General features: G+C 43.7%; 1 protein-coding gene across 6 annotated transcripts in view; it reads left to right on the top strand.

Moving 5' to 3' along the window:
* AMOTL1 (angiomotin like 1) overlaps positions 1–16,004 on the top strand; it is a 171,966-nt gene that overhangs the window by 138,877 nt on the left and 17,085 nt on the right. For 4 of the 6 annotated variants that reach the window (XM_017948873.3, XM_031653026.1, XM_017948876.2 and 1 more), the window contains 3 exons: positions 1,983–2,054; positions 6,495–6,640; positions 10,603–10,752. In XM_017948873.3, the coding sequence (XP_017804362.1) occupies positions 1,983–2,054; positions 6,495–6,640; positions 10,603–10,752 (368 nt within the window). The remainder of the gene's footprint in view (positions 1–1,982; positions 2,055–6,494; positions 6,641–10,602; positions 10,753–16,004) is intronic. The other 2 variants (XM_009187131.4, XM_003910562.3) reach the window with 1 other exon arrangement.

Here is a 16,004-nt window from a genome sequence, read left to right as displayed (position 1 = left end):
CCTCTCCAACATCTGTTTAGTATTATCAGATATGGTGCCAGGGACCTTGGAGCTGAGGGATCACTGAGGAAGAAGAAATGGAGGAGAAACATTAGGGAGGGATAATGTGGCAGATAATTATTTGGACATCTTTTCATAAGAGGATTTCATTTCAGCAGCATTGTGGAGAAGCTTCTAGTTAACAGAATTGATGCCCTTGGTGTTGATCAGCACTGGACTAGCTGGGCATAGCAGGAAACTTGTCTATTTCATAGAGCATTCCAGGTTAGGAAGCATTGGCCTCTTCACACAGGTTCATTCTCTGAGTGAACCGCCAGTGCTGGACTTGGGGCTCCAGCATGGTACATAGAGGGCCTGGACATTGTTGTACATGGCTCCCCTCAGTCTTCCTACTCGGCCTCTCCTTTGTGGCTTCCTCTCTGGTAATGCCCTTTAAGCTGTCTTCACTCAGAGACTCCCAGAGACTGTACCTCTAAAATCAGTCATTGGCATTTCTGAGGTTCATTGTTGTGCCTGCCTCCTCCTCCTCCTTTAACTCTGTCACCACCACCACCTCTTCCCACATCCAAGAACCTTCTTCGAGAAGTGCCAGAGAGATACCTGACTCTCCAGAAGCAGGTGCCAAAATGGGCTAGTTATGTATCATTGTGGGGGCATTTGGAATTTGGAGCTTGAACAGAATTAGCTTGGCCTATTTTTATGCCTTCATATGCCTCTCTCTCTCTCTCCTCTCTCTCGTCTCTCTCTCACTCTTTCTCTGAGAGATACAAACCCCCCCAACCCAGTTGGTTAAGGATCAAACCTTGATTCCAGCTGAAAAAGGAACAGAATACTGTCTTAGTTCATTTTCTGCTGCTGTAACAGAATACCACAGACTGGGTAATTTACAAACAATAGAAGTTTATTTGATTCATAGTTCAGGAGGCTGGCAAGTCCAAGAGCATGGTGCTGGCACCTGGTGAGGGCCTTGTGCTGCATTATTGCATGGCCAAAGGGCGGAAGGCAGAAGTGATCCCATGAGACAGAATCAAGCAGAACTCATTTTTTAAATGAGTAGCCTATTCCCACAATAACCAACCTACTCCTACAGTAACAGCATTAATTAATTCATGAGGGCTGAACCCTCATGGCCTAATCATCTCTTAAAGGCCCCACCTCTTAATACTGTTACAATGGGGATTAAGTTTCTAACACAAGAAATTTGGGGGACCATATTCAAACCATAGCAAACACCTATCTTTTACTTACCAAGCACTCCAGTGACTTAGACACTCCTTAATCAAGCAGGCAGTAGCTGGACTCCTCTCTCTCTCCAGTTACGTGGGGTAGGGAAAAACTTCTCAAAAATTCATTGTATCAGAAAACCATAGAAATGAATTCCTATGTAGGAAGTACTGGCTTACAGGTTTGCTGTCCTCAGAAGCCCCAGCCGTAAGTGGGAGCACTGAATTTGAAGCTGTAGCACAGCACATAGAGCCCTGACCTTATACACACATCCACCCTCAGTATTTCCTAACAGAAGTGGCTAAGACGGTAGAACGGGGTCTTCTGTCCCACGGTTCAGCTGGCAGTTAGGCTTAGTGCTCAGATAGTAATCACAGAAACAGTGTCAGCAGGGTGTCCACTTGGAACCTTACCCAGAAGTGACAAAAAAGAAGGGTAAGACAGAAAGGGGACATCTTTGAATTATTGGACCTATTTCTTTCTACCAGTTGTGTTCTTTCCTCAAGCAAGGGAGACACAAATGGGACCACCATTCGACCTTGTATAAGTGTCGTAGCTTGCTTTGCTTCAGTTTTCTATTTGTCAAATGGGGCTTATGGGAGGATTATATGTTTTAAAGCTCTTGGAACAGTGACTGGGACATAGTAAGTCCCCAGGAATGTATGTTAGCTCTTGTTGTGATTTATCAAGTATTAGTATTATGTGCCAAGTCCTGTGGTAGGCATTTTACTGATACTTATTTTAATCCTCACCTGCAGTTCTGCAAAATAGATCTTGTGAGTTTCATCTGAGGAGATGGAGTCTCAGAGAGGTAAAGTCATGTGTCCAAGGTGAGCTGCTGTGCGAAGGTGCCAAAATCAAACCAGGTCGGCCTGGCCACAAAGCCTGTGCCATCGTTGTGCTTAAGAGTAAACAGTGTATGAGCAGACATCCTTCTATGTAAATGGGACGAGAGCCATCAAGCTAAACAGCTCCCTACGCCACACAGTTCAGGGTAATTCATATCCACTGAGTAAACAGACCATTCTGGGCAAGAATTCCCTTGTGTCAACTTGCCTGTTCTAGGAATTCTCAGTATATATATTGGAGCCCTACCAAAAATTCATCACGAGACTTGTCTTTCTTGAGATCCATCTGAAGAGGCTTAGCTAATAAACTGAAGGACCTTCTTATGAGGTGGTTTCACTGTGGGGCTGTCCCTTGTTATCTCCCGAAGGATGACTCCTCTGAGTGAGTCTGATACACTTCATGGTCCCCATGTCTCCAAGAGTTGGGGAGCATAGCTAGCCCACCTTGTAGGCTGACTGCCTTGAAACCCCATCTTGTTCATTCCCTGCCCTGGGTTAGTTTTCCTTCCTGTGTTCTCACAGCACCCTGTGCCTGCATCTGTTAGAGCACCTTGTCACATTGCCTTTGCCCACGTCTTTGCATCTTTTCCCACCAGATCAGGTACAGAATGCTATATCCTACTCACCTCACAGCCCCAGAATTTATCATACTTCCTGTAACAACAATAATAACCGCAGTGTTATCAAAGTTGACATTCATTGGGAACTTACTATATGCCTTTTGAAATAGGTACTATTGTGATGCTTACTTTAAAGGCAAAGAAGCTGAAGCACAAAGAGATTTGTTTACCACCCTAGTCACAGAACCATAAGTGGAAGAGCTGGGTGTGAACCCAGGCAGTTTGATTCTAGACCCATGCTTTTAACCAGTACTCTGATGCCTCTGTGTAGTAGATGCTTCATTAGTTAATATTTGTAAATGGATACACATGTGAATGTAATTGCTATGTTTTCAGAGATATATGACCTGTGACATAACTTATATCTGTGCAATAGTAAGCTATGTTGTAATGGAGCTCTTCTATCCCTATGCGTGCTTGGAGAGGAGGAGCAGTACAGGGCCGTGTTTGTGAACACACATTAGATATAAATGCAACTTCTATTTCTGCCATTGATGATCATCACCTCTGTGGGCAAGTTACTTACCCTTTTTTTAGTGGCATTTTCCTCAGCTGGAAAATAAGAATTATGTTGCCTACCTCCTACAGAAAACTTAGAATAAAGAGACTACTATAATTAACCATTCCTGAAACACAGTACTTACTCAACAAACATGGGAAGATATTGTTATTACTATTGTCATGAACATTGTTTTTAAAACTTTATAATTGACAACACTACTGCCTATCAGTGGTCAAGGAGTTCTTAACCAGTATGAGTGATACTAAGTGATGATGCTGGAGCTTTAAGTCTAAAGTCACCAAATTCAGGACAGAGATGTTTGACCCATGAATTTCAGAGGTCTGCAAAACACTCCAGAAACGAATGTAGCTTTTGTCCAATCTCCACATGTTTGTCTGTAGTGTACACTGTGGGGTTTAGGGAGCCTGGGCAGAGGAAGGAACCAGAGGTATCCATGGTCAGTACCAGCCATCTGGTGTGTAGCGGCTTGTAAGTGAGCAGTGGGCTCGAAGGTCGAGTGGACAACTGTATAACAAAGGCTGTTAGGAGATCACGAGGATACTGAATACCTAACAGCTAACAGGAGCTATGATTTATTGTTCTGTGGACACTGAACTTGGCACATAATAAAGACTCATTCATTCATTCAACAATATTTTTGAGCCAGGCGCTCTTATTGGCCCAGGGAATCAATAATAACTAAAACAAAGTCCTGAGTACTCAGGTCCCTTTATACTTTATAAGCATCATCATAATAACACTGTGATGTAGATGTTACCATTGCCATTTGATAGATGAGGGAGCTGAGGCACAGAGAGGTTAAATACCTCACCTGAGGCCTCATAATTATAAAGTAGTGAGCCTAGGATTTGAATCCAGGTCTTTCTCATGCTAAAATCCTTTCTTTAGCTACAATATGATACTGCTTATCAAGCAAATAGCAAACGCTGAGATCATGTATGTATGTGGCAGGGGGGTGTTGGAGGGGTGGGATGTTTGTTGACTCGGGACTATCTAAATAGCTATCATTGTGATATAACAATAAATAATAGTCATCACTGATCTACAGAACATGAGAAACTTTGGTTGTGGCTTCTATTCTTGAGCTCAGACTTTCATTTTACTGCTTCTTGTCAACATCAGTGTATACTTGGTGGCCCTCAACAAAGAGAAGAATGTTTATGCTTAGGTTGATAACCAGGTAGAAGCTCTGAGATCCTGAGGTTCATTTCCAGGATGCCTGCTTAGTAATGCCTGAGTGCCCTCCAGAGCTTGGACAAGGCCAGCAGGCACTATGACCATTGAGATGTTGTCCAAACCTAGGATTAGGTGGTCAAATATCAGTGACTTTGCACAAAGTGAGGTGCTTTGGTCCCTTCAGGGCTGTGGATGGGGGTGGGTAGCACTAGTGGGCTGCCACCGACCCCTTTGTTTAGGTCTCTCACATGCCTGTTTTCCACGGATTGGGAAGGAAGTTTCAGAGGCACCATTTCAAATGCCACAGAAAGGGAGAAGGGGCAGTGCAGAGGGTCACTGCAGTGGGGCATAAAGAACCCAGAAATAATGCTGTGCTCTGAGTCGGGATCTTGGTGGCCTCATCTTGTTTTCAGGGGATGCCATTGCTTCTAGGAAGCACAGCCACCGCTTAGCTTTACAAGTCAGCTCCTTCAGTCTGTCGATTCAGAAGCTGTTCCATTGCCCTCTGATTCCGTTGACATAATTCGCCGATGCAAGGGTTGTGCAGTCAAGAAGGAAGGACATTGTACTGGGACATCAGGAAAACCAGATTCTGGCCCTGGCTCTGTCCCCACTGGCTGGGAGACCCTGGACAAGTGCCTTTGCTCCTCAGGGCTTTCCTCTTCTCAGCAATGAAGCAAAAGAGGGAGAACTGGATGTTGATGTTTCCTGTGATCCTTTCTGGCTCTAAAGTTGTGAGTTTATCTGATATTTGCAGCCTTATAGTGTCATTTTAATTTCCATGCTCTATATTTAAAACCACATTTTTCTGCCCTGTTAGTGTGCTGCATTCTTTCCATTGCTTCAGAACACACAGTGCTGGTCCTTAATGTTTTAACTATTCGTTAAATTAACGAATGCATATAGGCGGAAATGTGAATGCATGCAAACACTGTTAACCACTGGTGTCACTTCCAGACTTGGGTTCTTTATGGTTCAGTGTGGGTTGCTAGGAGGATTGAGATAGCCAGTATGGAATATTGCAATGGTGTGGGCACACAGAAATCCATTTCTAACTACTATTGTTGCTGCTACTATTGTAATTCTATGCCTCATTTTCTATAAATACGGAATAGTATGCATACGGTTTTGTAACTACCTGTTTTCAATAAGGAGACTTTTTTTCATGTCACTAGTATTCTCTTATTTAATTTTAATGGCTGCATCCTATCAGAGAGTTTCTAGAAGTTTATTTGGCCAATCTCTTATGTATTGTTTGTTCAAGTTTTTCCATATTATAAGCAACGTATCTAAAGAGTCTTATTTTTAAAAAACAACATATTGCTTTTGCAACATGAAAAGTATTTTCAATAAGAAATGCTCATCCCATGACACTATCGACTGCCTGCTTAAGCTAAAACAGTAGAGAAGTCTGTATAGGATGATGGGTAACTAAGAGCGCACCAGCCTTGGCTTCCTACATGCAAAGAGAGGCAGTGATCGCCATCATTACATTATCATTGAATGAGAGAAAAGCAGTTTTCCTAAATTTAAAGCCTTGTCCCTTTCCCCTTTTCAGCAGGAAAAGGATAAATTGTGGGGCCAGGTCATATGGGAAGAGGATCTACCCGGAGATTGGAGGCCTGAGCTTGATGCTCCCCTCTGCTCTCTAACCTCAGGCAAAGAGCTTACCCCTCTGGACTTGGTTTATTTTTCTGTGAATGAGAATGTTAATATTATTATTAATATTACCCACTCTTTCATCACAGATTTGGAAAATGGAAGCAGGGAAGGTTGTAAGCATAAAATGTAATCGTAGATACAAGATTAATTTGAAGTATGAAAGTCAGTGTTGTAGAGAAGTGAGTTATCGAGAATATGGGGTCACTGGTTCTTTGTGTACTGTTCACAATGTGGCCTGGAATGTATCTAGCGTTGACAGTGGTTTTTGAGAAAACCGTTACCTTCCATACCACCACTGTTAAAAGGGAGCAGAAACAGCAATTCAGTCCTCCGCTATTTGCATGCTTTTTATTTTTAATCCTTGCCAGATGTAGACTGGCCATGAGCCCAGAGGGTGAGCAATTTCTGATAGAGGTAGTTTTGTTCTTGTTTCCCTTCTAGACAAAGAATTCTTGAAGGAAAAGGAGAAATTAGAAATGGAGTTAGCAGCAGTGCGGACTGCAAGTGAGGACCATCGGAGACACATTGAGATCCTGGACCAGGCTTTGAGCAATGCCCAGGCCAGGGTCATCAAGCTGGAAGAGGAGGTGAGACCAGGCTGTGGGGATTTGGTGGGGAAGTGGGGAAGCAGAGCCCAGAGTGCTTCCACTTTCTTTTCCTAACCCAACTACCTTAACCAGAGCCAATTCCAAGGAGTTGAGACAGGGGAGGAATATGGGAAACTTCTCAAATAAAAGTGAATAAAAACAGAATCTATGCATTCTAAAGCCAGGCAAAGTCTGAAAAGCACAGGGGAATCCCATCAGCAAAGCACTCACACTCGGTGTGAAGCCCAGCCTACAGCCCATCGGTTGACATGTGTCCTACCAGGCGTCATGCATTGCATTTAGTAGTTTCTGATGAAATCAACCCTTTAGCTTAAGCATTATGAGGTAGCCTTTTCCTCAACCTGACTGAGGAATTAAAATGACCATTTCTGAGGTCCAAGCTAAGGAATCCAGGCTATAGATGAAGAAGAAGAAAAGCAGCAGAGGCCTAGCCAGGCAGCCAGGGGCCTGCTGCCCTGCACCTTCCAGCGTCCTGCGGTGGTGGCGGCAGGTGCCTCTGTGTTACACAGGCTTACCTGAGCAGGCTTACTGAGCACTTACAAAAGTGCTTAGCTTGTTGCTGGGCACAGAGGAAACAGTATTGGTACTAACCCAACTGTTGTTGAATTAAAAAAACTGTCTCTTCAGAAAACCTCCCCCGATGCTAAGTAACAGGAATGTTTCATCAAATTTCAAACAGAAGGATAAAGCAGCTGAAGAGGAAGATGGTGGAGTAAACGAGGGTCTCGCCCATTGGAAGCCTTTAAAACCCCATAAGTCTTGCATAGAAACTACCATTTTAATACTAGCATAAGGATGCGGGGCGGCAGCCCCCATGGTATCTTCCATGTTGCCACTAAGGAATGTATCAAATATGAAAACACTTGCCACAGAAAGTGACCTCAACCCCTTAAAGACAGGAGATCTATTATGCTTGAGGAGGCTGGGGCTTCTCATTATTGTCATTACTGAAATGACATCTCCATCTCCATGAGTGGAGCTAAGGAAAATGGTGGTTTTAAAAATCTTTTAGTTTCAATATTTCTATTAAAGTAAGAGTTCATTGTGAGCTTCTTGAAGACAAGTTATAACAACCAATATGGGTCTTTTTTTATCATTATATTTCTGTGAAATCTTTAGTTGGTTGAATGTAGCCTCTCCAGAATGTCTCATAGGTCTGCTTCCAGCATCACTCCTTTCTAATTAGAGTTTCCTTTAATGGTCTTAATTCAGTTCAGATACTGAGAGCCTACTGTAATTTACCATGATGGGTAAGAGTGAACTCTAGAGCAGACAGCTGTAAGCGAGAGTCCTGGCTGTATGGCCTGTCAGCTGTGTGACCTTAAGCAAGTCACATAACCTTGACTTTTCTCATCTCTAATGGAGATAATAAAGGACTTTACCTCCTCTTCCTGTTATTATTTGGAGGATTAAATGAGATACTACATATAAAGCACAAAGCTTGGCATGGTAGTGTTCTGACAGTGTTGACTGATGTAATTACTGTTATTAATCATCCTCATCAGGATATATGCCTTATTAGAATTAAGGTTGATACAAAGGTGAAGGAGACAGATTCCTGCCTTCAAACTTCTTGCAATTGCTTAAGGATAATATTTATTCATTTAGCAAATACTTACTGGGTGCCTACTAAATGCTGAGCGCTATTTCAGGCATTGGGTACACCCTGTTCACTCTGCCCAGCGGGGACGAAAATAGGCAAATCTCTTGGTGCTTATAGTCTAGTGGCTACACATTCAGAGAAGTATATTCAGTGGAAGTTATGGTAAGTGGTGTATGAATCACACACACAAAATATTTTGTCAGATTAGGCTGCAGGAACCTTCACTTAGTAGGTCTTCAGAAGCCAGGGGAATTGAGCAATCAAAATCACAAGGAATGAAAGGGCCAGATAAAAATCGATCCTAAGAACAGCTGTAAAAAAGTCTGTAAAGTTGCTCTGTCCTCCTTGAAAGGTGAAAGCATCTCCATTTTATTCCAGTGACTTCAGCTAGGACAGGATATAGGTATAACTCACAGCAGTGCTGCCTGCTGAGTCAGAAAGCTCACCTAGCAGCTGAATCACTAGCGTGTTCCAACTTGCCAGTGTCATCATTGAACTCAAGATTGAATACACCCAGGTGCAGAATGACAGGAAATAGCATCCAGTGTCTTCTCACCCAGGACCAAATCAAGTCGATGCCTAAGCCTGATTTTTGGCACTAGCCAGTTCTCAGAATGCTGTCACTATGCCCAGGATTTATGAACATGGGCCAAACTCCTAATTGGAAGAAAACAAAGTGTGAGAGTGAGAGTTGGAAGTTGTTGGTCATAATTCTAAATCCATACCTGATGTGACATTTCCATAAATTATTTTAACCTTAATTTCCATTTCCTCAGTTATTGTGTTGTTGAATATTCACTATGCACTTCCCATCTCTTCAGGGCTGCCAACTAATCTATAAAGGACTCTGAAATCTTTAGGACAAAGTTACTCCATAGATGTCTATAATAAGATTTTTTTTTTATTCACACATACATAAATGGGTACACATACATATATACATACATATCTAATTTCTCTATTATAAATGTAATTTATGCTTGTTATAAAAAACTTGAAAAAATATAGAAAAGAATAAAGAAGTAATTGCCATTCTGTCATATAGATAAGCATGCTTAATGCCCTAAGTATTTCATTCCTGCCTTTTTTTCATGGATAGATAGACATCATTATGATAATGTTGTATATAATTTTTGATTCTGGATTTTTCACTTGACATTGTAGAATACGCATTTCTTCATGATATCAAAAACTCTTTTTTTAATTCTATTTATTTTATGTTATTTTTAATTTTACTTTAACTTCCAGAATACAAGTGCAGAACATGTAGATTTGTTACATAGGTATATATGTGCCATGGTGGTTTGCTGCACCTATCAACCCATCATCCAGGTTGTAAGCCTCACATGCATTAGCTATTTGTCCTAATCCTCTCCCTCCCCTCACCCCTACCCCCCCAACTTGCCCCGGTGTGTTTTGTTACCTCCCTGTGCCTATGTGTTCTCATTGTTCAGCTCCCACTTAATGAGGGAGAACACGCGATGTTTTGTTTTCTGTTCCTGTGTTAGTTTGCTGAGAATGATGGCTTCCAGCTTCATCCATGTCCCTACAAAGGACATGATCTCATTCCTTTTTATGGCTGCATAGTATTCCGTGGTGTATATGTGCCACATTTTCTTCATCCAGTCTATCACTGATGGGCATTTGGGTTGCTTCCGTGTCTTTACTATTGTAAATAGTGCTGCAATAAACATACGTGCAAAAACTCTTTATTTACCTCACTTCCACTGCCTGAAAATGCAGTAATTATTAAGCAATAAACAAGTATTGAGCTCAAAGCTGCACAAATTACCAAAAGCAGGTACCCCAGTAGGGTCTTCAATTTCATACATCCTAGCCATTGTAGGTATAACTGGCAGCCTATGTGTAAATCTTTTCTGTTCCAGGGCACTTGAAGGATAGGAGAAGAGAGGTGGAAGGTACCTGCACATGTAGTTTTTTTTTGGGGTTTTTTTTTTTTTTTTTTTTTTTGCTGGGGAGCATTGGCCGGATCTCAGCTCACTGCAAGCTCCGCCTCCCGGGTTTATGCCATTCTCCTGCCTCAGCCTCCCGAGTAGCTGGGACTATAAGCGCCCGCCACCTTGCCAGGCTAGTTTTTTTGTTTTTTTTTTGGAGGGACGGGGTTTCACCGTGTTAGCCAGGATGATCTCGATCTCTTGACCTCGTGATCCGCCCGTCTCAGCCTCCCAAAGTGCTGGGATTACAGGCTTGAGCTACCGCGCCTGGCCGACCTGTAGTTTAGATAGGATCTCCAGGTAATCTGACCCTACCTCCTCCACCCCAGGTTTGAGAATCAGTGGTCTAAATTCTGTGCTCTTTTTGACTGTTCTCCACTCAGTTACGGGAGAAGCAAGCATATGTTGAGAAAGTCGAGAAGTTGCAGCAGGCCCTGACCCAGCTGCAGTCTGCATGTGAGAAGCGAGAGCAGATGGAGCGGAGACTGCGGACTTGGCTGGAGAGAGAGCTGGACGCTCTGAGAACCCAGCAGGTAAGGAACTGGGCATAGACTGGTGAAAGAATTAGATATATTCACTCAGCAAATGTATGGAACATCTACCATGGACCAGATGCTGCACCTTGCTCCCAGGATTCAGTGGGAAACAGGAACTCCCTGTCCTCAGTGAACCCATACAACGACCAGGACAGAAGGCGAGCAGTCCACTTACTGGAGTGACAGATGTCCTCACAGAGAGAAAGTGGTCACCAGCTTGGGGCTAGGGAGAGGGGAATGCAGCATTAGATGACTTCAGAGAGGAGGACATTTGAGCTGGACATTGAAAGATGAGTTTGTTGGGTATTTGAGGGCAAGAACATCATAGGTAGAGGGAGAATATGGTAAAGGACAGGGCCATGAAACGACATGGCAGGTCCAGGGCAGCAGGGTGCAGGTAGCTAGGGAGAATGCCCAGTGCAGTGGCTGGTGAGGAGACTAAGGCTACTTGTGGAGGGCATTTGGTCAAGCTGAGAGACTGGGCTTTTTTCCTATAGTCAACAGAGTACCAACAACTGGGAGGTTTTTAAGCTGGAGAGAAATATGGTGCAAGAGATCGGGGAGAGAGCCCTCTGATGTCAGAGGACCATCCAGAGGGTGGATGTTAAAGTCACAGAGGCCAGCCTGAAGGTTGTCGGTGCAGCCTAGGGTGTAGTGACAGTGAGAACTCGTGGAGGAGTTGAAGGGAAGAGCCAATAAGAGGTGACATTAGTAGCACATGATGATCAGTGAGTTTTCAGAGGTAAAGGAGAGGAAGGGATGTAGGACCATCCCTAGAAAATAACATTGGCCATAAGCTCCTATTCCTGCTGTCTGTCCTTCTCTGTAACTCAGCTGTGAGTTAGCACAGAATGAAAAGCCCAGCCTGGAGTTCACCTGCACCACAGCAAGCAGGAAGGAGACTGGTCAAAGCTCCTGACCCCAGACAAGCCTGTCCACCATCACCCAGCATGATGAGCAGAGGCCTTTATGCAGCTGGTGAAGGGTGTGCTCTAAATTGGGATACCAGGGAAATGCAAGGCAGGGCCCCATGGAATTATCTACTGGATAGGGCATAGTGGTTGTGGTTAAAACACTTGAAAACACTTGAGCGCATGCACTCAGGCCAGCTCAGCCCTCTCACAGGGCAGGCCCGTACGGTTCCCTCTGGGTGTGTGCATTTGGCTGGAGAAGGAGGTGTTAGTGAGATTGCCCAGAAAACTAAGAAACCCACTTCGCCTCCCACTGTCTTAGCTTGGTGGATAGCTCATAAGAAAAGGCGGATCTGTCTGTGGACTTCTAATACTGATAAACTGTGCCGCATACTTTGGCACAGAGTTACACCCTTCAGCTGTTCTCTGTTGCTCAGTTGCTGAGATCTTCGCTTCCCCAGCTGAGGACAGGGGTTCTCCCTGGTTCCAGGTACAGCACTGGCCCACAGTAGACACTGATGAATCTTTCTTTGGCTGACCAAATGGGCACATCTTGGTTCTTAGAGCACAAAAAGAATGTTCCTTCCCGGTTAATATGCTGTCCACACCTACAGTTAGATTACTTCTCCTTGGCTCTTCTGCGTGCTGTGAAACCAGACTTACCTCCGTTATCCTTGTTGTTCATCAAGAAGAAACATAATGTTAGAATTATTTGAAAAGTATCTTAATTGCCACAGAGGATAGTTGGCTGTATGCACACTGAGACCCATGCACGCTCACCCACACGGTTTCCTCAGGCAGGCAAAAACAACATTCCTGCTGTGCATGAAGGCTGCTGACAGGCTGAGGAGCACCAGTGGGGGACAGAAATTTCAGAATTGAGGCTCTCCTGGGAAATTACTCTGCTTTCATTTTGAATGTGTGTTCGGGAGCTGATGGCAGACCCCCAGCTGTGTATGGCTGACATGAGACCAAAGAGGAGGAGACAGTCTCTAAACAGAACTGTGATGCTCGGCATCTCTTTAAAAATAACATTACAGTTTGTTGTTGTTGTTGGTGTTGTTTTTTAATGAGAGCATTAATCTGCCTCCTATGATATGAAATATATTCAGGGATTATTTCCCTGTTGCTCTTGATACTCATTAAAAAGATAAGTAGAGGTTGAGTATCCCTAATCTGAATTGCTTGGGACCTGAAGTGTTTTGGGTTTTGTATTTTCAGGTTCGGGATGCTCAGCCTTCTTATTTTTTTTCCTGTAATACTTCTTTATTTTCTGATTTTCACAGTAAGCATACATGATCTTATAACCGAAAAAAGGTTAAAACGTTATTACAAAAAAATCAACTGGAAACATCTTGAGGTTTTTACTAGTTCCATGTGGCAGATACTGTAAAAAGGGCAAAGTGTGTCTAAACTCATTTTTGGGGACTGTGGGCTGGTCTGGGGGGCAGCTCTGCTGGCCTCACCAGGGATGACTCGGAGTCTACTTGAGAACATGGGGTCATGTGAGGAACTCAGCCTGTCCGGGAAAGGGAATCCAGGGCCTCTCTGATCCCCTCCTCCTCATTCACCCTCACGCAACTCATGAACGTGCCTGCCAGTTCTTGGGCAGCAGCCTCAGGCAGCCTCGAGAAAGACTTCCGCCATCCACGCCACACCCTGTTCCTTCATCCCTGTGTCCAAGGCAGTTATCTGACAGCTTTAGAAAGCATGCTGGGGTCCCACTGTCACAAAGCTCCTGGTCATCTCCACCCTCAACAGAACAATAGACCAACCGCATGGACTCACCACTTCCCATTGGGCATGATTCTGAAGAGACTTTTGAGAGTGCGGCTTAGAGTTCTTGTTGATTCAACAGCCCAGACAAGGGCTCTGCCCTTTGACTTATGCCGGGACACAGCTGAACTCGTCTACTTGGCCCCGTCTAACAACACAGAGCCCTCGAGTCAGCTCCAATTATTTCTTCTGGACCTTTCCAGAAGGGCTGGTACACTGAGGATGAGCAGAGAGGCATGGAATCGTGTGTTGATTCCGAGCATGGGCCCCAGGGTTAAACCGGCCACAGTTGAATCCTGCCTCCCACCAGAAAAGTAGCCTAGAGTAAGTCATCTTTCTGAACCTCAACTTCTTTATCTATAAAGTGAGGCAAATAAATTATACTTACCTCACACTTGTAACTACAAATAAAATCTGAACAAAGTGCTTATTGGAATGCCTTGCACTTAGCAATTGATTAAAAGCAAATCACTCTCACTGCTGTTTTTTCATTGCCATCAGTACCTTCAGCGTCATTTGAAGTTTTAGGGCATTCGTTGGTACCCTCTCCCAAATTCCGCCATTACCCCAGATTTTCCAGCCTCATTGAGAACAAGGTCAACAGAAGTGTGGCTTACTGGAGGGGGATGGAGAGAGAAAGATAGGTTGGGACAATAGGACTAGCAGAAAGAAAAGCTCTTAATCAACAGTTCCTGTTTTATAAGCAGTTGCCCCTCTACCATGGGAGGTCAAATAGTGCTTCAACATCATTAGAAACTGGGAGGGAAGTGAAAGAGAAAAAAGATAAGAGAGAGAGGGGAATTTACATTTTTAAGAACTCACAATTTTATCTCTTTTACAAAGAGCTCAAATTAATTTTCACATCTTACTTCCACAGTAGTCCTATGAGAAAGAAGAGAGAAGGTTCTTGAAGAATGTTCTTTAAAAGGGAAATGAGGCACAGGGAAGTTAAAGGGACCAGCCCAAGGTCATGTAGCTAACGAGGACATTCTTCCCACATGAACACATTGAGGGCGAAGACTTAATCTGTAGTGTTCACTGTTGCATCCCTGGCGCATGGTACATGCTCAGTCAATACTTGCCGTCTAGCTGACTGAATGGGCGGCAGAAGCTGGCCCACCTGACCATCAATCTGTTTTTCTCGGTAGCACATTTACCCATTAGACCATGCTAGCTCTGTACCCTTGAATGTTGACATTCATGCATTTATGTAAATAACTCTTAATGACATGAATTAGGGGGGGCTATGAAGAGTTGTCATGATCTCATGTGAGGTTAAGAGGATTCTGCAAAAATAAGCCAGCTGAGATGGTAACAGAAGGGATTTAGATAGAAACTGACAAGCATAGATGGCAGCTTAGTGAGGCCATGGGAGATTTTTCTTGGAAAGTTTCTAAAAATAAGGGAGTGTCTCATCTCGCTGGACTGGTTCATTTGTTCTCCTGCCTGAGGCTAGGTGCCTAGCCAGATGGAGTCAGTGCCCTTCCTGCACAGGTCAGGTGAGGATAGGTGTGCCCTTCTGCTGTGTTCCTACTTAAAATGTTGGTCACTGGCAAGATACCACTTCCTAGAGTAATTTATATTTGTAGCTTTAAAAAAAATCGAATAAAAACAAAATTTGGTTTACAAAAAATCCATAGACCCATTTCTTTTTTCCTCTCTGATACGATTAGATTCCATCAGTACAGCTTGGCTGCCCAGCTGTTGCTCTGGGTAATTCCCCAGTCGTTTTCTTAATCTAGGGGATTATGTGGTTCTGGGTAAAGCATTCACATGCCTCTCATCTTGCACCCAGCTCTGCGTTTAAAATTTGCAATCACTGGAAAACATGAGGGGAATGTGTACCCCAGGATATAGACTAGCTGGGATGAAATCATTCTCCCTGGAGTACTAGGGAGCCTGGTCCACACTCTGACTGGGCCCCTAACCCTGAGACCCCGAGATGACCTCTCTCTGCTGCTGCTCTGAAGGCAGAACTTTCTCAGAACGCCAACTTCTTCTGTGTCATGCTCTTTAGAGGAAATAGCGTACCTAATTAAAGGAAAAAGATTCTGAAGTATGAACATCCTCAGTTTGTAAGCAATCCAGAAAATGGCTTTATTTTCTCTTATTGACACAGATGAAAAGACTGAAAAATGAGCTTGCCTTATGCTAGAGGTCTTCTGCTTTCATGTGCATTATCTAGTTTGATTCTCATTCTCAGGCCTCTGAGTGGGGCAGGTATGAATACCTCCTTTCCCAGCATTGCAGTTAGGCAGCATGCAAGTTAGGGCATCTCCCACTTCCTTTGCCTTCCATTTCCCCCGCCAGCCTCAGGGGAAACAAACAGCTGGAATCACTTTGTGGAATTCTGGAGAAAGTACCCTAGACCAGGAGGCCAAGACTTAATTCCTATTCTTGCTTTTGGTGTAATTAACTGCATGCCATTTGACAAGCCACTTCTTGTCATGCAAAGGCCTTGACCTGCAGAGATAGACCCAGGTTTGAATCCTGACCCTACTACTGATTAGCTGAGGGACATTGCATCATTAATGTAATCCCTCAGAAACTTCATTTCTCAGT

This window comes from Papio anubis, chromosome 12 (assembly GCF_008728515.1).
Source record: "Papio anubis isolate 15944 chromosome 12, Panubis1.0, whole genome shotgun sequence".
NCBI lineage: Eukaryota > Metazoa > Chordata > Mammalia > Primates > Cercopithecidae > Papio > Papio anubis.
Note: the sequence above shows the minus strand (reverse complement) of the source record. Positions and strands in the feature narration are given on the sequence as shown.